At 41.0% G+C, this 25,653-nt stretch overlaps 1 protein-coding gene across 3 annotated transcripts in view; it reads right to left on the reverse strand.

Annotated features, from left to right (window-relative positions):
- The window catches only part of NELL1 (neural EGFL like 1), a 425,045-nt gene that overhangs the window by 85,213 nt on the left and 314,179 nt on the right, over positions 1–25,653 (reverse strand). For all 3 annotated transcript variants that reach the window (XM_054027068.1, XM_054027069.1, XM_054027067.1), the window contains one exon: positions 22,935–23,030. In XM_054027068.1, coding sequence (XP_053883043.1) covers positions 22,935–23,030 — 96 coding nt within the window. The remainder of the gene's footprint in view (positions 1–22,934; positions 23,031–25,653) is intronic.

Below are 25,653 nucleotides of genomic sequence, written 5' to 3' on the forward strand. Positions count from 1 at the left end.
ATCCAGGTAGTTGAAGGCTGATATCAAATCCCCCATCATTCTTCTCTTCGGCAGACTAAACAAGGCCAGTTCCCTCAGGCTCCTCGTAAGTCATGTGCCCCAGCCCCATGATCATTTTAGCTGCCCTCCACTGGACTCTTTCCAATTTGTCCATATCCTTTCTGTAGTGGGGGGCCCAAAACTGGACACAATACTCCAGATGTGGTCTCACCAGTGTCGAATCGAGGGAAGTGATTATTCCCCTCTATCTGCTGGCAAGCTCCTACTAATGCAGCCCAATAATGTTAGCTTTTTTGGCAACAAGAGCACACTGTTGACTCATATCCAGCATCTCATCCACTGTAATCCCCAGGTCCTTTTCTGCAGAACTGCTGCTTAGCCAGTCAGTCCCCAGCCTGTAGCGGTTCATGAGATTCTTCCATCCTAAGTGCAGAACTCCGCGCTTGTCCTTGTTGAACCTCGTCAGATTTCTTTTGGCCCAATCCTCCAATTTGCCTAGGTCACTCTGGAGCCTATCCCTATCCTCCAGCATATCCTCTCCCTGCAGCTTAGTGTCATCAGCAAATTTGCTGAGGGTTCAATTTATCCCATTGTCCAGATCATTAATAAAGATGTTGAACAAAACTCCAGATGTGGGCCAACCCCGGTGCACTCTGCTTGATACCAACTGCCAACTAGACATTGAGCCGTTGATCACTACCCATTGAGCCCGACAATCTAGCCAGCTTTCTATCCAACTTATAGTCCATTCATCCAATCCATACTACTTTAATTTGCTGGCAAGAAAACTGTGGGAGACCGTATCAAAAGCTTTGCTAAAGTCAAGATATATCACATCCACCGCTTTCCCCATATCCACAGAGCCAGTTATCTCATCATAGAAGGCAATCAGATTGGTCAGGCATGACTTGTCCTTGGTGAATCCATGTTGACTGTTCCCGATCACCTTCCTCTCCTCCAAGTGCTTCAAAATGGGCTCCTTGAGGACCTGCTCCATGACTTTTCCAGGGACTGAGGTGAGGCTGACGGGTCTGTAGTTCACTGGGTTCTCCTTCTTCCCATTTTTAAAGATGAGCACTATATTTGCCTTCTTCCAATTGTCCGGGACCTCCCCCGATCACCATGAGTTTTAAAAGATAATGGTCAATGGCTCTGCAATCCCATCAGCCAATTCCCTCAGCACCCTCGGATGCATTAGATCTGGACCTATGGACTTGTGCATGTCCAGCTTTTCTAAATAGTCCTTAACCTCTTCTTTCATCACTGTGTGGCCCAGGACAGCAGTCTGGGAGCTGACCTTGTCTGTGAAGGCCGAGGCAAAAAAAGCATCGAGTACTTCAGCTTTTTCCACATCATCTGTCACTAGGTTGCCTCCCCCATTCGTTAAGGGAGTGCCTTAATGCCTCCCCCACGCTTTCCCTGACCCTTTTCTTGTTGCTAACATACCTGTAGAAAACCCTTCTTGTTACCCTTCACATCCCTTGCTAGCTGCAACTCCAGTTGTGTTTTGGCCTTCCTGATTACACCCCTGCATGCTCGAGCAATATTTTTATACTCCTCTCTAGTCATCTGTCCAAGTTTCCACTTCTTGTAAACTTCTTTTTTGTGTTTAAGCTCACCGAAGATTTCACTGTTAAGCCAAGCTAGTCGCCTGTCATATTTGCTATTCTTTGTACTCATGGGGATGGTTTGTTCCTGTACCCTCAATAAGGCTTCTTTAAAATACAGCCAGCTCTCCTGGACTCCTTTCCCTCTCATATTAGCCTCCCAGGGGATCCTGCCCATCAGTTCCCTAAGGGAGTCAAAGTCTGCTTTTCTGAAGTCCAGGGTCCGTATTTTACTACTCTCCTTTCTTCCTTTTATGAGGATCCTGAACTCAACCATCTCATGGTCACTGCTGCCCAGGTTCCACCCACTTCTACTTCTCCTACCAATTCTTCCCTGTTTGTAAGCAGCAGGTCAAGAGGAAAACGGCCCCTGGTTGGTTCTTCCAGTAGTTGCACCAGGAAGTTGTCCCCAACACTCTCCAAAAACTTCCTGGATTGTCTGTGCACTGCTTTATTGCTCTCCCAGAAGATGTCAGGGTGATTGAAGTCCCCCATTAGAATCAGGGCCTGTGTTCTGAAAACTTCAGTTAAATGTCTGAAGAAAGCCTCGTCTACCTCATCCTCCTGATCCGGTGGTCTATAGCACACGCCCACCACAACATCACCCGGGGGTTGACTGTGTCCTGGCTGCTGCTCCTGGGGACCACTCTCTGGATGGCTTCCAGGCGCCCCGGGCCGCTGCTCCAGCCACCCCAGGACTGCTGCTGCTTGGGCGGTCCCCACGGCCACCCCAGGACCGCTGCTTGGGCACCCCCTGGAGCCAACCATACCAGCTGCTGTTCCGGCAGTCCCTGGAGCCAGCTGCCTGGGGTCACACAAGCAGTGGGTGGTGAAACTATCTCTGGGGCAGGCCCCTGGACTGCTGCTTGGGCACACTGGCCGCTGCTCAAATGGTCCTTGGAGCCAGCTGGCCCCAGACCTCCAGAGCAGCAGCCAGTGTAGCTAGCCCGGGGGACCGCCGGAGCAACTCGCCCTAATTCACTCCAGCAGCGGCTGGTGTAGCTGGCCATGGGGCCGGCTGCTCAGGTGGTCCTGAAGTCAACCACACCACCCTCTGCGGAAGTCATGGAGGTCACAGAAAGCCACAGAATCCATAACTTCCATGACCTCTGTGAAATAACAGCAGCCTTTGTTGGTATGACAGTTCTACATTTTGCATTTCCTCTGTCTCAGACACAGTAAAAGATTTTTGAGGAGTAGTTGCTACACTGTTTGTTAAAGAAAACAATAAGGTTTCAACCAATTTCTTTCAGCATTGACCCTTACTGCCACCTTTGACATGTCCTTACCTCTTTTAAACCATCTTGCTGGAGAAATTCACATTTTCTTTCATTATTCCCTAATTTCCATACCGCCTTGAAAAAAAAAAACAAGGGCTCTAACCTCTGTTGTCACAAAACAACACTGAGGTCAAGAGCTTAGCAGGATTCAAAAAAATAAAAATAAAAATAATAAAAAAAAGAGTTGGAGTTTTATGTGAATAATGAGAACATTCAGAGTTGCAATAGCAAGGATTAAAATAAAACCTAAGAGTTGGTAAGGCTGTAAACTATCATGCTTGAGAGTGTAAGCCAACCTTTATTAATGGGCCTTAGGAAAAAACTTCCCTGCTTGCAGGTTATTCCATAACTGCCTACAAAGCATCTCTGATCAATACCAGAGATGGGACACTAGATTAAATGGACCACTGGTCTGATCCAGTACAGCACTTCATATGTTATGTTGCACCTTATTCATCATCCTGTACCCCACTTCAATACAATGAGCAAACTATCAGCTTCTCACAATAATGAGTAGGTTTCAAGTAATGTATTTTATTTTCCTCAGTCTATTATTATGCACCTACATCTCATACTAATCTTCAGAGAACTTCTCTCCAATGAAGAAATTTACCTATCACATAACTGAAAATGTGTGTGTTTATACAGGTCCATAAGTAATGCCAAAAGCTTTTTCTTCTTTTCTGGTTGAACAGACAGTTTTTGAAAAATGCTATGTCCATGCACCAAATGGGCCTGTTTGCCAGCCAGCTGCTTAAAAATCCTCTGCTTTCCCTCTCTGGAGCCCTAGATTCAAATCCTAATCCAAGTAGGTCATAATGGGAAATGTATGGGCAAGTCTTATCCTAACCCCTAGCAGACACAAGTAACCACTACAAAATTCAGCATGAAAGAAAGTCAGGAGGGTCTGAAGACTGAAACAACAGGAATCCTGTAGGTGAGCTTTCAGAAATGTACATTCACCCAGCACCTGCATGCATTATGGATAAGGCTGCGAATCTTTCACGGAGGTCACAGAAGTCCTGGATTCTGTGACTTTCTGGGACCTCCGTGACTTCCACAGCTGCAGCAGCTGGTGTGGATGACCTCATGGCTGCCCGAGCAGCTGGGGCAGCCCTGGAGCCAGTCACACCGTCTGCTGCTCCGGTGGTCCCAGGCAACTAGTCCCGGGCAGAGGAGCAGTGGCACGGTCCCAGTCCACCCCCGCCCCAGAGGAGCAGCAGGGCTCCAGGCTGCCCCCCAGGCTGGAGGGGTGGCAGCAGGGCCCTGGGCCACCCCCACCCAGGGAGCAGCAGCATCCCCCAGAGCGCACACACACCAGCACCTAAGATTTAGTTAAGGGTATTTTTACCTTTGGCTTTCCTCCCAAAACTTGGAGTTCAGTTGTGAACTATCTTCAGCAACATACCTCTCAGTCTGTCAAGGACCAAATGTAGGACACAGCATCTGACAAATACCCAAAATGAAGGGCACACAAATGTTTTTCATGCAGGAAACAGAAAATGCTGTTAGGATTCATTCCTTTTTCCAAAGGGATACGCACCTCCATTTGAAATTTTTTAGGGGTCTACAAATGAAAAAAGGTTGAAAACCGTTTCTTTAGTATTAACTCTTTCTATAACCTCATTTTCATTAGTCTTTATTTATGATATAAGTAATTTTAAAAACAAAAATGAGACGATACCAAATGTGTAGGTAACGTCGGGACTAAAATGAGTGATGTCCTACTCATGTTCAGTAATGTAAATTTGTGTTAAACACAACATTTTACTGAGAGGCTATGGATAAAGCAGAAAACTATGGAAAATTTTTAATTAAGTTGTATTAAATGAAGACTGTAGGATGGAAAAGTTGTATATGAAGTCACAGATATACAATGTATTCATAGCTAAGGAGCATTTAGGATAACTCCACTTCAGGAGACAATTTCTCACTTTTAAATCTCCCTGCCAACACAAATAATTACATCTACTCAAATATTTTAAAATATTAATGAATGTGTTACCTTGTATACTGGATTCTGCATTACAATATGAAAGCACAGATTGTGATTCGATTAGTCCACCTGAGACATCTACGCAATAATATTCATTTGATAATTCTTAAACATATTACATAGCTATTACAATATGTGAAAACACAGATGGATGATAGCCTGAAGCCAGATTTGAAATAAATCATTTAAAAAATGCTATTCTTTTCACCACTAAATTGCTGTTTATCAAGCTCTTCAGGCACGCTCCCGAGCTACAGAGAAAAAAAAAAGCATATATTTCCACTACCTGAATCGGTACAGTGTACGTATTTAGCCATGCATACAGTACTACAAAAGGAATTTCATACTAACATGACCTGTAGGGAACAATACTGCACTAGAAGGGGATGATACAGATAATGAGGGTGTCACGTGATGGCTTTGCATTACTCTAGCAGTGGGTTCTGCTTGTAAAGCTGGATAAATTAGCTATCGGAGAATTGCATCAGAGCAGGGAAATGTCAAATGGCACAAAGACATCATAGAGGGCCCTATGCAAGCCTGGGCACCCCTCTGCCACCAATGTAGAGACCATGGCCAGGTGAAAGAGGATATGACAAGGGTTTCTTTACGCCCTTTCTTTACTTCTGTCTGCTGTTTCAGCCCGGGGAGCCATTGTCAGCCAGTATAAATCAGAGTAGCATTCAGGTTTTATGCCACTTTTTCACTCCCTTCCATGCTTTATGTCTCTCAGTTCAGCCAGGCACCAGATTCTCGCTATATGAATCTATGACATTTTTCTTTCCAATGTCACATTTTTGTGACCAAACTATAAGAAAAATAAATCAGCAGAATGACCTATATTGTATGCTTTTTGCAATAATCTCAATAAAATTTCAATGAATAAAGCAAGCTTATACAGAGATTATAAACCATGCTTAACAGTTAGCAATGTACAATTCACTGTAAACCAAAAACTGTTTTGCCATCTAAGTTCAAATATGCAACCCTACCTTTATCCCTAATTTAGTCCTGAAAGGATATTTGGACAGAATTTATTTAGAATATATTAGATTTTTAAATTCACTTTTGAAAATAGTGGAAAGCTAATTACAACCAGGGTGTTTTGTGCTGAAAAAAAAAAAAAAGACAAGAAAAAAGAATGGTGGGAAGTCATAAATGCTGGAGTCAACATATACAGCCAAATTCTGCAGTCTTAACTCCAGTCTTATGCAGAGCTGCAAAACCCAAACACACACAAATGCAGTGCTTGTGATTTTGGCTCTAGTATAAGTAAACTGTCTTAACTGCTAGCACAGTAATAACCGTGTGTTTCCAAACTAAACATCTCTTGTCAGGAGTTGGAACTTGGGCTTTAAAAACTTGAGGCTAAATCCTGGGCTGCAGTTTGACACTTGTCTTTAAAGCCAGCTTAACCAGCTACTCCATGAGCAGAGCTATGCTACCTCCTTACCCTACAGCCTGTGAACTGGATGATACAAGACGACAGCAGTTTGGTCTGGGATGTTTGTTTAGCACTACACTGATGCTCAAGTATTGTAACTGCCATTTGGGGCCACAGACAGCCGGAGTAAGCTGGAGCCATTCTCATAGTGGCCAATGGAGAGCTGCCTAAAGACTGAGGGAACGCATATTGTGGCTTAGGGATGACATCAGAGGGATTTTTTAAAAAAGGTAGACTTCTTAAAATTGACGCACTATTGCTCAGGCTCCGGATTCATAAACATCCAGATTCATGAACAATAATGGCTGTTCAGAGAGAAAACAACATCTTTAATTGTCTGTAAAGTTCCATGCACTCCTATGGAGTTGTATAATTAGTACAGTATAATCAACAACGGTTCTGTGCTCTGGATCAAAATAGGTTACAAAATATTGTGCCAAAGAATCAAGCAACACACTAATGAATAGCCAGTCTAAATTTAAAATCCAATTTTTAAAAGTGTCTAGCATACTGTTAGAGCGTGCTTGGTAAATAAATTCTGTTTCTACAGTCCCTATTTATAGTGTCTAAGTAGGTTTTTAAGACAGATTGTACAGCTATAAAGAATGCAAAGTGCTATATAAAATCTTCTCCTATGCCAATTCTTTGCCAGATTTCAGAGACTTCCATGTGTTTTTGCCTCTCCCCCCCACACTTTTTTCTACTGTAAAAAAAAAGTGAGTTAAACACCTTGCAAAAATACTCAAAGAGGTTATGCTTCTAGATTTGAAATAAATGAAAAATGTTTGAGCTAATTAACCACTATAATTTTACTTGCAACATGGTACCTAGTATTGGAGCAGCTTGCAAACAGTGCAAGTACATGCACATGCACGGGAAGGACAGCTCAGTGGTTTGAGCATTGGCCTCCTAAACCCAGGGTTGTGAGTTCAATCCTTGAGGGGGCCACTTAGGGATCAGGGGCAAAATCAGTACTTGGTCCTGCTAGTGAAGGTAGGGGACTGGACTCGATGACCTTTCAGGGTCCCTTCAAGTTCTATGAGATAGGTATACCTCCATATATTATTAATAATATGCAATCTGATACTTATATACAATAAGTGACAGGAGACAGAAATGGGAATTGCGGTCTTAACTCTAAATTTCTTTGCCTTTGTGAAGTTTAGTCAGGCCCTCCACCCAAGCATTATTTAAATTTACTCTTTTTTGGGACTTAATTGATGTCAAAGTTGTAACTATATGGTCACGTCTATTCCCCCCCACCCTGAGTAGTTTAATTATCCCTTGAACTCTTCAAATCAATTTCTATTAAGTGTCATTACACTGCTGAAGATGGTAAAACTCATCCATAGCAGATCTTCAGAGCTTTGAATTAAGCTATTCAATTCTTCATAATTTCAGTAAGTGCTTGGAATATATTTTGGTCAATCTGAACTTTTTGAATCAAACAACAGCACCCTGGGGAACCCAGAAACTTGCAACAATCTACTGAGATAGCTAGAACCTTAGCATAATTCTTGGGGACAACAGAAATGACAAAACTGTGACCTGATCTGAAAGTTTGCTATGTAAAGGGTACAAAGCATCCAGGCATATAGATAGAGTTACTATAAAGTGCATACATAACTGGTTGGAAAACCGCTCCCAGAGAGTAGTTATCAAGGGTTCACAGTCAAACTGGAAGAGCGTATCCAGTGGGGTCCTGTAGGGATCGGTTCTATGTCAAATTGTGTTCAATAGCTGCATAAATTATTTAGATAAGGCATAGACAGTATAGTTATAAAGTCTTCAGACAGTACGAAGCTGGGAGGGATTGCAAGTGCTTTGGAGGATAGGATTAAAATTCAAAGTGATCTGGACAAACAGGGGAAATGCTCTGAAGTAAATAGGATGAAATTCAATAAGAACAAATGCAAAGTACTCCACTTGGAAGGAAAAATCAATTACACACATACAAAATAAAAAATGATTGTCTAGGAAGGAGCACTACGGAAAGGGATCTGGAGGTTATGGTGGATCACAAGCTAAATATGAGTCAAGAGTGTAACTGTTGCCAAAAAAAAAAAAAAAAAAAGCGAGCATCATTCTAGGATGTACTAGCAAGAGTGTTGCAAGCAAGACAGAAGTAATTCTTCTACTCTACTCCATTCTGATAAGGTCTCAACTGGAGTATTGTGTCCAGTTCTGGGAGCCACATTTCAGGAAAGATGTGGACAAACTAGAGAAAGTCCAGAGGAGAGCAACAAAAATGATTAAAGGTCTAGAAAACATGACTTCTGAGAAAAGATGGGGAAAACTGGATTTATTTAGTCTGTAGAAGAGAAGACTGAGGGGGGACATAACAGTTATCAAGTACATAAAAGATTGTTACAAGGAGGAGGCTGAAAAGTTGTTTTCATTAACCTCTGAGGATAGGACAATAAGCAGTGGGCTTAAATTGCAGCAAGGGAGGTTTAAATTGGGCATTATGAAAAACTTCTTAATTATCGGGTACAAATTGGAACAAATTGCTTGTGGAATCTCCGTCATTGGCAGTATTTAAGAACAGGTTAGACAAAACACCTGTCAGTAATGGTCTAGTTATTACATAGTCCTCCCTTGAGTAAAGGGGATTGGACTAGATGACCTACTGAAGTCCTTTCCAGTCCTACACTTGTGTGATTCTTTATGATTTTATTATTATGAATGAAATGCTGTCAAACTGTCGTAGAAACCACAAAACCTATCAACTTTTATCTCTTCATAGGTAAGATATTTTGTATGTTACATTAAGGGTCAGATATGGTGCAGCATTTCAATGGAATTAGAATATGATTTGTACAGGAGGATCATAAACTTTAAGAGAAAAAAAAAAGGTCATTAGGGACAACTTATTCCTGGTTTGTTTGTCCCTTTTTCAATGGTTCAAAAATATTGTCCTCTGTACTCTGGAAAATTATGAAATGTGTTATTGATACTATGGCCAGCTTATGAAATTGGTCATTTTTAGATTTGATAAACACAAAGCCCTTTTTATAATTCCTTCCCATTTTTATCTCTCAATTGGACTTATAAACCTCGTCTGTCCTTTAAATGGGGCAGTGAATATCTGGCAATGTGATGAAGAGTGAAAAGACTGTAATCTGAAATCTAAGAAGGTGAACATCCTATATTATATATTTGGTCTAAATTGCATTTAGCATTCATGAAAAGTGTCAAATTAAATGCATTAAAGACTAATGTCTTCTGTTTTAACCTAGGACAGCTGCAGCAAAGAAAAGAGCACTATCATTATATAGCCCTGTCAGTGGGTCTTTTAGTCCTGTCTTGAAGGTACCCCCTCAATTGGAGAAACAGCAATTTATTTCCTGTGGCCATTCAGCTCACTATGGAGACTACTAACAAGGATGCTAATTGAGGGCCATTTTATTGTGGTGGTTGTAAAAAGTGAACTTGGCTTTCAAGCCAAGCCAAGCAGCAATTTCATTTCACAGGCAGCAATCTAACTGTACATATTAAGATGACAGCATAAGACCTCGATAGCTGCAGATGTCGTTTTAAAGAGGCAGGTTTTTTATTGGTGATTTATTGGACTTCACCTGTTTTGTGTAACTTTGTATTTGATTCTTTACATGTTTATAAATCACCCACCACGGTGGGAGCTGAAAAACAAATGACTCATTCAAACAAGGCATCAAACAATCATTAGATGATAACAGCTTTTAGTCACTAATGATCAGCTTCTATTTCCTCAGTGATCTAGAGGTAAAAGTATATATACCAGTGTTGGCCAAACTGACTGACCCACCGAGCCGCATATGATAACCTTCAGAAGTTTGAGAGCCGCAAGACATGCACTACCTGCTCTGCGGGATGGTGGCTACCAGGGCACAGGGCTAAAGCCCTGAGACACCCTCCCCCTCAACCCCACAGGGCAGAAAGCCCCATGGTCCCACCACCTCTCCGCAGGGCAGAAGCCCCGAGCTCCAACCCCCCACCCAATCTGGTAGGTGAAGAATGGGTGGGGAGGGCTCCGTGAGCCGCACTTTAACTGCAAAAGAGCTGCGTGTGGCTCATAAGCCACAGTGTGGCCACACCTGCTATATCCCGTGTTACTATCTGGCTTTATTGTTAATTTTCCTTCATCTGACTTGAGGATGAATATATCTAGTGAAGCCTGCTGAGAAAAGATAGAAGAGAAAAATCATTTAAACTTCCCCCAGAAATTATCTACAAAAAGAGACACATGACTCACGTATTCATCTGAAATGGAAGGCCATACGAACAGCTAGGCACCACCACACAGTGTCTGACTCACTAGCCTAGCAATGATTAATGGGATCACTGAGAGGGTTGTTATTGCCATCAACCCACAAATATCACAAACTGCCTCAGCTGTGAGCTCACTAGCAAAAAGTCAGACAGTCAAGAATCTAGATCAGAAAATGGAAGAGAGTTTCTCAGGTATGGGTTGTATGTCTATATTTCACACACACGTTTAACCAAAGCAGATGAGAGATTTTGAGTGGAAAATGAGTGGGAAGCAGAATATTTTAAAGGAAAACAAGCAGTAGAATTGGAAAATGGAGAAAGAAGCCGCTATATAAGTCTTATCTATTTTCTCAATAGACTTTTGGGAGCAAAGATGTTGTAAAAACAAAGGGCTTACCATCCATTTGAGTTATAAAAGACTCAGCATACAAGGCTCTGGTAGGCATGCAGAGATACTTTTTGTTTTGGACTGACTAGTAGTGTCTCTATAGCTAAGGAAGCAACACTAGGTACACTGGGCATCTGTTTTAGGGAGTCACTGAGTGGAGGGCTTTGCTAAACATAATTAATTTCTGTAGAGCTCTGACCCAAATTATGGAACATTCTTTTTTTTAGTAGTAAAAAGAAAAATGTCCAGTGGCATTTCTTCAGGAAACGCAATGATAATTACATCTGACCAAACAAATAATCATCTACTATTATGACTACTATATTTTCCCCAGCAGTCTTGGCTTCGCAAAGCAAACCTGTCCTCGTATTTAAAAATCTATTTGGTATTTGAAAAGATTCAACAAATATCACAAGAGAACACATGACAGTCTATGGATTCTTTGCAAAGTATATAACCTTGGTCCCTGGAATTTGAACTTCATAATTGGTCATTCATGTCATTAGTGGGTAGAATCCACACAGTGGACATAGACATACTCAATTTGATTGAATCTTCTAGATCAGTTCTGACACTTCATGAATATTTATGGGTTCAAATATGGTTGAATTTTACCAAAATCCTAGTATTTGTGAAATATTCATGATTTCCCCCTCAGTATCCAACTATCTCTGCTAGTAATCATAGTGATTTAGATTTTGAAGAATCTTGAACATGTAGCTCAATGGAATTACTCTGTATTTAAACTATTGTAAAATGCAGCCACCTCTGAGGTAAAACCATAGTGGTCATTATTGTGCCAGCCACACAACACAACAATTTCAGAAGGGCAAGTGAGTAACTGACTGAAACCACTAAGGAACGTAAAATGTAATTACCCAAGCTGGAATTGAATCCAGGTTCCACTGGATCTTTAATGACCACAAGCATTTAGGCCTTTTGTTTTATGCTTCATTCGAAAGATAGACGAGTGTCATTTCCAAAGTGCAAAACACAAGGCTGCTAGCATATAGAAAATGGCTCATCAGGAAGTTCAAATAAGAAAGGAGATTTCACTCTTTCACATAAAAAGCCCATCGTTTATGTTTGACTCTGAAACGTGTGATCCACTTAGTCCTTTCAGAATGAAATATCTACTAAGTCAGATGTTACGCTGCTTAAATAGTAAAGAATACCAGATATCAGACTGCTCAAGTTGCTAAATTAGATGCTCCTTTTCAAAGGGAGACATGATTGCTGTACTTAGGGAGCTCTCTATTCCAGCAAAGCTTAAGGGTTGGACAGATTTTCATCTGAACATTATAAGAAGTTTGAAATATCTTTGATGCTTACTGCCTTGAGGTAAAGTAATTTTTGTTACATTTGAGCTATATCAAACACAAGGCAACTGGCTAAGATAACATGAAGACCACGACTGCTTTTATGCTTGTTAGTTGTCCAATATCAAACATAGTATCAGCCTAAATATCTGTTATTTCCTCTCTCTATGGAGATTATGGGCTTGATCCAAAGCCCACTGAAATCAATGCAAAGATTCTCATTGACTTCAATGGGCTCAATCTGAATCAGATCCTATATCCTACACTTGTGGGGAGATGGATTCATAGTTCTTTTCTATGTCTAATGAACATGAGCCTATTGACTCTGCATAGCTGGCACTCCACCACACTTGCAATGCTGTAGTTATCCAGTAAGATTCCACTGGAATGATAGGCGCAGTAGGATGAACCTTATACATACAGCAGCAGAACAGGCATACCAAATAGGGTCATGCCAACAAAAATGGTTTCCTATTATGCATAAAAAGTTTTAGAAAGTGTGAAGGGGGTTTGCCTGTTTTTCTGTTACCAAAATTTCTGATTATATATTTCCTCTACATAAATGCATTGATGTAATACTGAACATAAAGAATTTGCCTTCTTCCTCTTCTTTCACTTATCCCACCATCTGGTGTCAGGTCACCGTTCAAGCATCCATCTTCTTCATCTGTTCAAGGAGGCACTAAAGTCCTCCTGTTTCCCATCTTTTTTGATGCAATCCATCAATTGCTTCCTCGCCTCTCAGAAGGGCTGTGCCTCCCTGTGACATCCTGCTTGGGGGAAATCCAGACCCGAGAGTCCCTATGTTACCCCACTCAGCCTCAGCAAGTGAGTTTTGTTGCTGCTAAGCTACTTGTCTGCTTCCTCACACACCAGCCTCTCATGCAGAACCCAGGCAAAAAGCAGCAATGTCCAAAGAAAGATATGGGACTAGATAAAGGACTGGCTAAATAACAAGCAGAAATTACCATAGGATGCACAATGTTTGCATTAGTCCACTGAGCCTGATGCAGGTGATTTTTTTAAACCTAAGTACAATGAACGCATGGATCTTACTGCTTGATTCATCATGGTGTTAGAGATAGTGAGCAATGTAGCAAATGCCTTTCCTGCACTTTGCACACCATTACAAGAAAGCTTCATAGATAGATATCTCTTGTAAAATCCTAATTACATATGCATTTGCTGCAATTAGTATTTGTCAAGTGCCTTGCAGCACTGTATGTTTCTCTGGTATGTTCAATTAGTGATTGGGACCCTTAAAATACATTCACCAATATAGTCACCCTTTGAAAAGGAACATCTAATTTAGCAACTTGAAAAGTCTGAGATCTGATGTTCTCCTTAAGATCCAAAGTGAAACTGTACAGAGGGACTATGGAAGAAGTAGCCATGCTGGGGAGCCTTGGAAGGGGTTGTGGTGGGTTAGGGTGAACAGGATAACTCAGCAGATCCAGGGACTGAGAACCTCTGAGAAGGGAATACATGCATGGAAAGCCTGTAGCAGGAAGTCAATCCCATGGCTTCTACCCCAACAAAGTTTACTGCACACAACCTGATTTCTTGGGCTAGGTGCTATACAAACATTTAGAGGAATAAAGGGTTTTGATTTGAGTTCAGACTTTTTGCTATTTGTTTTTCCAACTGTTTCTTTCTAAACACACGGCTCCTTTGCAAAAATGCTTTTGATATTTTCCATGACTATAATTTATCGGTCAATAAACAAACTACACCTAGAAGTGCCTATGATGAAACCGTTGATTTCTGAGCACTACGGGTAGTGCAGAGAGGGGTTCCATACAGCTATACCTACATAAGAACGGCCATACTGGGTCAGACCAAAGGTCCATCCAGCCCAGTATCCCGCAGTGGCCAATGCCAGGTGCCCCAGATGGAGTGAACCTAACAGGTAATGATCAAGTGATCTCTTTCCTGCCATCCATCTCCACCCTCTGACAAACAGGCTAGGGACACCATTCCTTACCCATCCTGGCTAATAGCCATTAATGGACTTAACTTCATGGAGGTTCTCTTTTAAACACTGTTATAGTCCTATCTTTCACAACCTCCTCAGGCAAGGAGTTCCACAAGTTGACTGCGCGCTGTGTGAAGAACTTCCTTTTATTTGTTTTAAACCTGCTGCCCACTAATTTCATTTAGTGGCCCCTTGTTCTTATATTATGGGAACAAGTAAATAACTTTTCCTTATTCACTTTCTCCACACCACTCGATTTTATATACCTCTATCTTTTCCAAGCTGAAAAGTTGTAGCCTCTTTAATCTCTTCTCATATAGGACCCATTCCAAACCCCTAATCATTTTAGTTGCTCTTTTCTGAACTTTTTCTAATGCCAGGATATCTTTTTTGAGATGAGGAGACCACATCTGTATGCAGTATTCAAGATGTGGGCGTACTATGGATTTATATAAGGGCAATAAGATATTCTCAGTCTTCTTCTCTATTCCTTTTTTTAATTATTCTTAACATCCTGTTTGCTTTTCTGACAGCCGCTGCACACTGCGTGGATGTCTTCAGAGAACTATCCATGACGACTCCAAGATCTCTTTCCTGATTAGTTGTAGCTAAATGCGCCCCCATCATATATTGTATGTATAGTTGGGGTTATTTTTTCCAATGTGCATTAGTTTACATTTATCCACATTAAATTTCATTTGCCATTTTGTTGCCCAATCACTTAGTTTTGTGAGATCTTCTTTTAAGTTTCTTCACAGTCTGCTTTGATCTTGACTATCTTGAGCAGTTTCGTATCATCTGAAAACTTTTCCACCTCACTGTTTACCCCTTTCTCAAGATCATTTATGAATAAGTTGAATAGGATTGATCCTAGGACAGACCCTTGGGAAACACCAATAGTTACCCCTCTCCATTCTGAAAATTTACCATTTATTCCTACCCTTTGTTCCCAGTATTTTAACCAGTTCTCAATCCATGAAAGGCTCTTGCCTCTTATCCCATGACAACTTACTTTACATAAGAGCCTTTGGTGAGGGACCTTGTCAAAGGCTTTTTGGAAATCTAAGTACACTATATCCACTGGATCCCCCTTGTCCACATGTTTTTGACCCCTTTAAAGAACTCTAATAGATTAGTAAGACATGATTTCCCTTTACAGAAACCATGTTGACTTTTGCCCAACAAGTTATGTTCTTCTATGTGTCTGACAATTTTATTCTTTACTAGTGTTTCAACTAATTTGCCTGGTACTGATGTTAGACTTACTGGTCTGTAATTGCTGGGATCACCTCTAGAGCTTTTTTTTTTTAAATATTGGCATTACATTAGCTAACTTCCAGTCATTGGGTACAGAAGCCGATTTAAAGGACAGGTTACAAAGCATAGTTAGTAGTTCCACAATTTCACATTTGAGTTCTTTCAGAACTCTTGGGTGAATGCCATCTGGTCCCGGTGACTATTTACTGTTAAGTTTATCAATTAATTCCAAAACCTCCTCTAGTGACACCTCAATCTGTGACAATTCCTCAGATTTGTCACCTACAAAAGCCGGCTCAGGTTTGGGAATCTCCCCAACATCCTCAGTCATGAAGACTGAAGCAAAGAATTAGTTTCTCCACAATGACTTTATCATCTTTAAGTGCTCCTTTTTTGTCTCAATTGTCCAGGGGCCCCACTAGTTGTTACCTGTTCAACTGGTGTAGCCTAGGTTCCTCATGGCATGAACATGACAGTATCTGGAAGGGAGCAGCATGGTTCTATCATTTCCAAACACAGACAACTTCATTTTGTCTGTGAATGCTAGCAGCCCCACTGCCATGCTTTCCAATCTTCCAGCCACGTTATGGCTGCCCCCTGTCCGGGCATGCCCTCTAACAGAGTTAGCACATCCAAACTGGGGAGGCATAATTTAGCCCTTAAGCACTAAATGGCCAGATTATACTTGGCCCTTGCACAGCTGTGAAGCTGAGGAAAAGTGGAAGGAGGAGGACACAGAGTGCTTTTCAAACCTTGACACATGCCTGCAAAAGAGTCAAAGAGAAGTGCAGCAGCCCCATGCTCTGGGAAATACAGGGATCAATCCCTTCCTATTTCCTATGTACCTGACAGCATAACTGACCAGCAACACAGCAGCTGCACACCCCATAAAGGAGGGTGTAGCAAAGTGAGACTCACTGGTGCGGCTCTTCCTGCTGGTTGTCCTGGGAATTAGCTTGATTCCAGCTCGGAGTGTCTTCTGCTGGCCAGTGGCTCACCTGCCTCAGGCCCCCATGTCCCTCCTGGACCCTAGTGCCCCTTACCCTGGGGTTCTGCCCCAGCAGTATCCCCACTCTCTGGGTCTCCCCTCCCAGGGTTGGGGAACCCCCAACCCTCTAAGCTCATCTCGCCTTAGTGGCTACCACCCCTGTTCACTGGGGCAGACTGCAGTGTAACGGCCACTCATCACTGGCAAGGGGGGTTTGGACCTGCTGCCTTTCCCTGCAGCCCAGTATCTCTTTAGGCCTTCCTGTCAGGTCACAGCCTGGGAGGTCGCCAGGCCTGAGCTCCCCAGCTCAGCCTGCCCCTTCCCCAGCACTGCTCTGTCCACAGAACCCTTTGCTTCTTCAGGCAGCTAGGTCCATCTCTCTCCAAAGCTAGAGAGAGACTGACCCAGCTCCTGGCTCACAGCCCTTTTATAGGGCCAGCTATGGCCTAACTGGGCACGGCCCCAGCTGTGGCTGCCTTCCCAATCAGCCTACCTTTTCTCCTTGTTTTTCAGGAGTAACTGCCCCGCTACAGAGTGGAGTAATGGGCATGGAAAGGCCGTGAACAAATTTGGTCCAGCATACATCCTGAGAGAGAATGCCTCCAAGTGCTCCATTTGGCATGGTACAGCTTAGTGTTAGCCCGAACACATGGCATCCCTAAATGGTACACTCTAGAAAGAGACTAGTAAAACTAGTGAATATGCCATCTTTTGCTTAAGGGTCATGGGGTTTGGGCAACTTTTTTCAAGGTCCCTTTTGTGAGGGACCTTCTCAAAGGCTTTTTGAAAGACCAAATAAATTGTACCAACTGATTCTCCTGATCCAATACTTTGTTGGTACAGTCACTGAACTCTAATAAATTAGACAGCCAAGATTTTCTTTTGCAGAAGCCATGTTAGCTAGACCCTTTCACATCACAATCATTTAGGCATTTTCTAAGTCGATTTTTAAATATAATTTCAAATCAGTTGATCCACACTGATGTAAGGTTCACTGGTCTAATTCTTGGGATTATTCATAGCACCTTTTAAAAATGCACATTTGCTACCCTCCAATCTTCTAGTACAGTAGCTGAATGTAATGACAGACTGCATTTTTTTTTTGTTAGGAGCTCAGCTGCCCTTGAATCTTTACCATCCAATCATGGGGAGTTGTTAATCTTTCATTTATCAGTTTGTTTCAGCACCTCCTCCCAATAGTATTTCATCTTTATTACCTGAAAAGAGGAGCTCTGCAGTAGGTATCTTCCCAAAATCCTCTGCTGTGGAGACTGATACAAGAAATTGTTTAGCTTTTTTATTATGCCTTTAATTATTCTTTATTTTACTGGAGGTCCAGCAGACCCACTGATTTTCTTGCAGGCTTCCTGCTTCCGATATACTGAAAGCATTTCATGTTGGTTTGCTTGTTGTAAAGATCTTTGCTCTTCAATGAGAATGAAATATTTAAGGAGCCAAATTCATGGCTCTCCTGGCCTATGAAGGCACATACCCACTAACTTAATAGACTGGTATCCCCTTACATTTCTAAGTACTATTTAAAAACACGTAGTTCAGCATTCCACCACTGAGATACTGAAAGAGTATACAATAGCAGCTATTTTTGTAGGATCCACAATAATTTTATTTAATCTGTTTTTCATTAAATATTAAGTAAAAAGGCATCTACAGTAGATATGCGTTGGCATGCCAAGACACTATCTAACACACAAATTCTGCCATCCTCCCTCACCTAGAGTTCAGTGGGATCACTCAAGGAGTAAGGTACTATTCAACATGAGCAAAGGTCTCAGAATCTGACTTTAAGTGTTTCATACGATGATCACAGATGATAATCAGCATATGGATCATCTTGTCTACACCCTTGATAGCAAACCAAAAAACCCCAATTAAATTTGATCTCTGTTGAAAATACAGGTACAGTTCAGACAATAACTGCTGAATAGAAAAGTGGGGGTGGGGGAATCCATGCTTCTAATACAACAATATAAGCAATGGGATGTCCAACACAAAAATTAAACATTAGAAAAAAAATTATCTGACAGTACCTATGTCTACAGCTATCTGCAAGTACACCTGAACTGCAACATAGACAGGTAGTCCCACAGTTGGGCTGTAATAGTTCCTTAATTCGGATCTAGATTGCAAACGCCACCAGCAATGGTTCATTTTCCTTAACATCATGCTGCATTATGCATTTGCATATTTGACTTAAATGCCTGTATTAATTTCATTTTTAACCAGAGGCAATTATCAGCATAAATCCTACTATTTCAACATCACCAAATTCCCAGTGAATCTGATATCATCATTTCAGTAGGGCAGCCTAAAGTCATAAATTATAGACTATCTATATTCAAAAAATAAAGCCACCTGCTTTTCAATGGGGATTTTAATTGCCAGTTCATTTTACACTTTTCTCTGTGCTAAAGACAATTTGGGTCAGAGCAAGTTTAGCCAATGAGGAAAGTACTCATCTTACAAATAACATATATGGGATTGCTGTGCTATTGAAGAACATCTTCAAACACAGTGTGGCAAACAGAACACATTATTGATATGTCATTTTGTTTCAGATGTGTATCAGTTTACAATGAGCTTCCATAGAAGATTTCACCAGAAAGATTTAAGCTTTAATTTAAAGTAGCGTACGACCATTGTATTCTCTTTGGACAATATAGCAGTCATGGAGAGCATGATACCACATGTTAAAGTATACAGAGGTATCTATTTTTAGCATCACACGCAGCAGAAAAATACAGGCTTGTTTAGAGGAGACACAAAAATCATGCTGTAAAAATTGTGGTGAAAGAGAACTTCTCAATGAAGTAACCCCACTCCCTTTAATTCTCCTTTTACCAAATCTGCTATTTTCTCCAAAGATCCTTAAGCAGGTGGGCACTGGAGGCCTGTTTTGTAAAAGAGTCTCAATGCAGCCTTCAATTTTGAGCTTGTAATTTTCTCAGGCACACATATTTTTGGGTGAAATTACTACTACATAATCCTGATTTTCATAGAGTCAGTTAGCGAGACATGTAAGTGACTTGATATGTGCATACATTTGTTTGTGCCTTCAATGTGGGAGGCCACATCTGAAAATCAGACATATCTCTAGTACTACATATATGCAATGATTTCACAGGTGCATAGCTCCATTTCATTCTGCAATCAGTTTGCATACCAGATTCATAAACTTCACTCATGATTAGGTCAGCTTTGTGCAACAGATCCCAGTTCCACAGTCCAGTGGCACATCCTACATATCTCCACAACAAAGAGATCCCCTTTCTTAGCTCACAATTGTGTAGATTGTATTTAAAAAACAGTAGCCACTCTCCTGAAATATATCCCTAATTGTTCAGTAGAAAGTAATAACCATGTTTTCACTGCACAATGGGAGTATTGCCACTGTCACTCTTTCGCCACTTGGTCTCTTTACTCAAGGTGATAGCATATGGAATTATAGATCTGCCTCCTCCCTGTCCTGTACCTACCTGCATTTTGTTCATCCATTCATTCTCTCATCTACTTATTTTCTTTTCAAGAGATAGTTAAGACTTTTCTTATATTGTTATTTGATGCGATGGTGAAAAGTATAGGTTCCAGCAGTGCTGGATTCAGACCTCTCTAGCAGTGCTGAGAAACCCTACATTTGTAAAATCTAAGAGTTCAAGACTATAGTCCTTAATCAAAATTTTTCACTGAGGCTCCTAGAACCCCTACAGGAAGGAAACTGTAAGATTCATTGGTGAAACAAAGGGACAGAGAGTAGAGGAACCCAGGGCATGTCTACACTATATGTGGAAGTGAGCCTTGCAGCCCAGGTCCACAGATTTGCGTTAGCAGGGCTTGTGCTAACACTCTAAAAATGGATGTGGAGACATTGCTCTGACACTGGGGCTTGAGTTGGGATTTGGGCTCTCAAGCCCGCTCCCCCGCTCCACCCGGCTTCAAAGCCTGAGCTCCAGCCCAAGTCAAACATCTACATAGCTATTTTTAGTGCACTATTGCAAAGCACAAGTTTGTGGAACCTGGGCTGGGAGGTTTGCCCACAGATGCAGTGTAGAAATGCCCCAAGAAGCTAACTCAGAGTAGTTGACTCCATGTGAACCTTAAGCAAGTCATCTGATCTTTTTGTATTTCCATCAATACAGGTACCGAACAAGCATGTCAACAAATGTTAACTTTATAATTGAGTCCCAAATCAATGAGAGTTTCAAATGAGTAAAGCCTGAATAATGACCACAGCCAATAGCTGAGAGCTCATGTGCTTGAACTGATTGAGCAAACTAGATTAAGAATTCAAGTTACAGGAATGAGACTTCTCTAGTGGACTGTAGACACAATAGAATCAACTAAATATGAACATCTTTATGGGGATTCCTAATAGTCCACTAAAATTGGTTTTAGTATATGCGTCAAAAATAAAATATCTCCACTGTCAAAGCTAACTGATAAAAGATAAGCCTCATTGTCAAGAAATTATTTAAGTCATTTTGCATTATAGTAGCATGGCCAATATATTAGACAGACAATAACAATACACTAATCATTGGACAGTTTTTATACACGAAATGGTTCCATTTGTTTGTTGTTTTTTTTAAACCCAGCCAATTATGACCCAAAACAGCAGAATGTAGCCTGCTTCAGTATTGGCCTCACTTCAGACTGGAAGAACAAATACACAGCATTTACTACATAATGTGCTGCACTGAAGACACTGAAACACACAGAAAATAAAATCTAAAGTCTATTGTCTTGGTAGTCTGAGCAAATAGGTTTACATCTTCCTCTGGCATCCCTTTCTTCTTATTAGTAACAGGCAAAATGAACCAGGGTCTCTGCTGAATGCACAGAAAAAAGGGCCCACGGGAGAGTTCTGTCAAGGAGCCAATAACAACTCTGGCCCAAGGTGCAGAACAGAGCAGCTGGGAATGCTCTAATATGGGCCAGCTGACAACAGCCCCCAAGAGACCATCTACCAGCTGAGCACAGCCGGCTACACCCAGGCCTTCTCCTCACACACATTTATTCCCTGAGTCATGAGCTGTGGGGAGAGTGGTGTAGGAGCATCTATGCTACCTCTGAATCCACAGGGAATTGAAGGAATCCCCGGGTTGGGGGATGATGCCAGTCTCTGCTCTCTATGTGCTATCTAAGCAGCCCAGAAAGAACAGAATGGGGCATAGAATCTGTCCCAACTGATCTCTTACACAGTTTAAAGCATTTACTTAGCTAAATCAATGTATGCATCTTATCAGTCTCTGGATTATTGCTTCTTTCTACTTCTCTTTTCCCTTATAATAAACATCTATTTAGCGAGAAAGGTACATGTACTATCATCTTTATTCTGCAGATAGGTTCTTTAGTTTCCATACTAAACATTTGGGACCAGATTGTGCAAATTACACAAAACCACACTGGGAAGTATGATGTGGAATCATACAACCTCAGCGGGTTCCACAGGATTTTTCCGCCAGCATGCACATTCCCTCAGCAGGGTGCAAATTTGGACAGTTCTGGCTGGCATGATAGAAGCACTGCCATACTTTCTTTTTGTCCCTCCCTCACACTTGGCTTGGTTTGCACCCCTAAAGCCAGTAGGAGGGAACAATACCTGAAACCTCTTGAGTGCAGAGACTGCAACTGTTGGTAGCCTTTGAATGGGATGTAAAAGGAGAGGTGGAAGGCCTAGTCTGCCTTCCTTAGCCATGGACTGGCACAAGGGCCTGGGACAATCTAGCCCTTTCTTGGCATTTGGAGTCAGTCAATATCTGCACAGACATCAGATGCATCAGATGCTTCCAAATTGGTCTCTCCCTGAGATGGATTTTGAGAGGAATGATGATGATAGTAAAGTGCAGTAAATATTACAACGTGTAAACACCAAATAGCCTGGAAAGAAAAAGACTTGGGATGGCGCTGAAAAGAGCCTAGCCGGCATCACTCAGATACATTTGTACATTTTCACTTCTGTGAATGATGATGATCTCAATAACTTCATGTTCAAATCAAATCCCAAGAGTGCAACAGGTTAAACTACCAGTGGGATTATTTAAGGACAATTTAAGCAAACAAGCAAACAATCCAAATTTAGATCTAATTTGTGCAACAGATTGAGAGAAAATCAGAAGGTCACCTTCAGATGACACCCCAGGCATGACAGGTGTGGCAATTCTGGTTCATCTGGCTTTATTTCCAATAAGCACTAACAAAGTCCACTGTAAACAGTGGCAGGCACTGCCTTGATCTTTTAAAATTACCCGTATCAAATGAAACTGTGTGTTCCAGGTAGGGAAAGTCAATTACCAAATAATCAAAATTTACACACTCACTGAAGAAAGAACATCATTCAGAATCTAAAACAATGGGAAGCAACAGTTGACCATTGAAATTAATCTTTTTCTTATTACAAAAGAACAGTTTTACCTTTCTCACAATGACTCCCTGTGAATCCAGAAGGGCAGGCACACTTGTTAGGGGTCACACACGTCCCACCGTATCTGCATCCCTCTTCACAGAATGCTGAAAGAGAAAAGCAGGCTACTGTAAAATACAATTTCTACATTTATTATACATTTGTAAAGTGCCAAAGAAAGTCTTCCTAATATTGTATAACAGAAAACAGAATTCAAAATGTTAAAATCCAGCCCATCTGCAAACAAAAGGAGTAGGGAATCCAGGTAGCTAGTATGGAAGGCCACCTGACTGCCCTCATGGCAAAGCACCCTTCCAATAAAAGATTAATATCCACCTGTTGCAAATGATAGAGGAGAAAAAATAGAGTATAAAACAACATTTAATGAGCTGATGTTAGCTCAAGTGAGCTCAGTAGGAGTTTTGCAATTGTGGTGCACTGATCCACACAGCTGGCTGGTCACATGGTATTGGCTCCTCCTCCTTGCTTCCAGCTTATACATTTCATTCAAAGCCTATCAAAATACAACTCTCACCTGAACTCGTTTTTCTGTTTAAGCAGTTGCCATAAAGAAGTTATGTAATCACAAAAGGGAGACTAAGTGGGCTCCACAGTCGAAAACAGGAAGGGAGATGGACCATGAGACAACTTCTCTATGGAGATATGGTTCACACAATGAAAAAGCTCGAGAAACCCTGCCCTAAACTTAACTATCCAGTAATTATGATTAAGAAAACCAATGTATCAGGCCCATTCTTATAAACAATGCTTCTGGTTCTTCTCTTACACCACTGTAAATAAGGAATAACTCCACCAACTGAATCAGTTACACTAAAAAAGAGAAGAGAATGAGGCCTTCTGTTCAAAAACTATTCTTACTTTTTTCAATGAGAGGTCAAAATGAGCCTGCTTCTGCTCCTACAGAAAGCTTTGGCAAGGACTTCATTGAGAGCAAGAATGGTCCCAGTGCGAAGCACATTCTTAAGAGCATATTTCCTGCCCCTTCCTCAACACACATTGCAGTTCTTGAGGCGCTCAGTGGACTAAACCCCACTAGTGAGTGAAGCTAAATTTAATATTTAAACAGAATTCAGCATCTGTGTTAATAACAGAAGCACAAAGTGCATCTGCAAGCTAAAATCACAGATGGAGTGTTGGCAACGAGATGTTACAAACAGTATGAAAAGACTTAAAGTGTTACATAACAGATGAGGTGTTTTAGATTTTTTTTGTGTGCAAAGTACTAACAAGAATAACAAGGTGAATAAAATACCAAACATTAAGAAAATTTATCTTGTAATTTGTAACTGTTTGAAGGTGAGAGAAGCAAATCATATCTCCTGACTGAATTAATTGCTAAAATGATCTGTCACTCTAGCAATATACCTTATAGCACAGCATTCTGTTTTGGTGAAGATGTATGGGAAGGGGAATCCTAAAATGATGTATAAAAATGGTAATGGAAGAACAGAAGGAATTCTCGGAATAGGGGAACCACTTGCTGAATGAGATCCGCTATTTCCTGCTGCACATATTCCATGTATTAGTCATTTGGAAGTTTATCTACTCTAGTTTCATCTCAGTCATGTTCTAACTCATAAGTACAGGGCAGAGAGATGTTTAAAGAGCAACATTAATTTTGATTTCTCACTGAATATTTTCCAAAATATGAACAAAAAAGTACTTTCACACAAGACAGAAAGGAGTATAGAGGCACACAGCCTTACAAAGACAGTAAATCTAGGAAAAACATGATGAGATTACAGAATTTCCTTATGCAATGTTTCCTAGAATATTGTGTTCAGTTCCAATCTTAGCATTCTCAAGGAAAATAAATTCCTTAGCACTTGATAAAGTGCAAACTAAAACATTTAATCTTTATTGCTTGAAAGTGATAGCTAAGTAGAGACCTTACGGAAGTAACATTAAAATTCTATGTGGCATGAAGATAATTAGTATTTGCAGCACAGAGGTTATAAAAAGCAAAAGTCATACAGAAAAGAAAAAAACAGGTTGTTTTTCAATCAGTTTCACCATCAAAAAGTAAACAGTCTATCAACAGCATATACTGTACTATTTCATAAAAGTGACAGATCATTCAAATACATAGGAGAGACAAGAGAAGGCGGAGAAGAGACACAGAGGTTTATTGCTCATAACTCATAATACACATACATAAGACTTATTAGAGCCAATGAGATATACACATATGTAGTGAAGGTAGATTAGAACCTCAATTAGGAAGGATTGTCTCTTGTGTTTCCTTACTGCTATAATTTAGTCTGAATATGACATGTTTGTTTCTTAGAATGACACTTATTTCTAGATCTGTATAGAAACTGGTTAACTTTCTTGCTATCCTTCATGCTAACCAAAGAATGCTCCTCCTCCAGGAGGAAGTGGTTTATGAACAGGGTTGCCATTTTTGAGGCTTTGGGCACTGGGACAAGACCATGTCTCACAGTACTGAGGTGCGTACAGCAAAGTGTGATGACATTGCTGTGACAGAGAGGCCCACTGGTACCAGCTGGCAAAGAATTCACTGTTCTGTAACTGTCCTATCAGGCCTGACAAACTCACTGCATCTAGCACACTGCTTTCATAATAGTTATCTATTAAGAATGTCATGTGAGATCTTAAATTAAAGCCAGTATCACACACAATCATTGTGTGATGTCTGTATGGATGATACTGAAGATGTCGTATACATGTACTAAACATATGTTCTAA

This window comes from Malaclemys terrapin, chromosome 4 (assembly GCF_027887155.1).
Source record: "Malaclemys terrapin pileata isolate rMalTer1 chromosome 4, rMalTer1.hap1, whole genome shotgun sequence".
Taxonomy (NCBI): domain Eukaryota; kingdom Metazoa; phylum Chordata; order Testudines; family Emydidae; genus Malaclemys; species Malaclemys terrapin.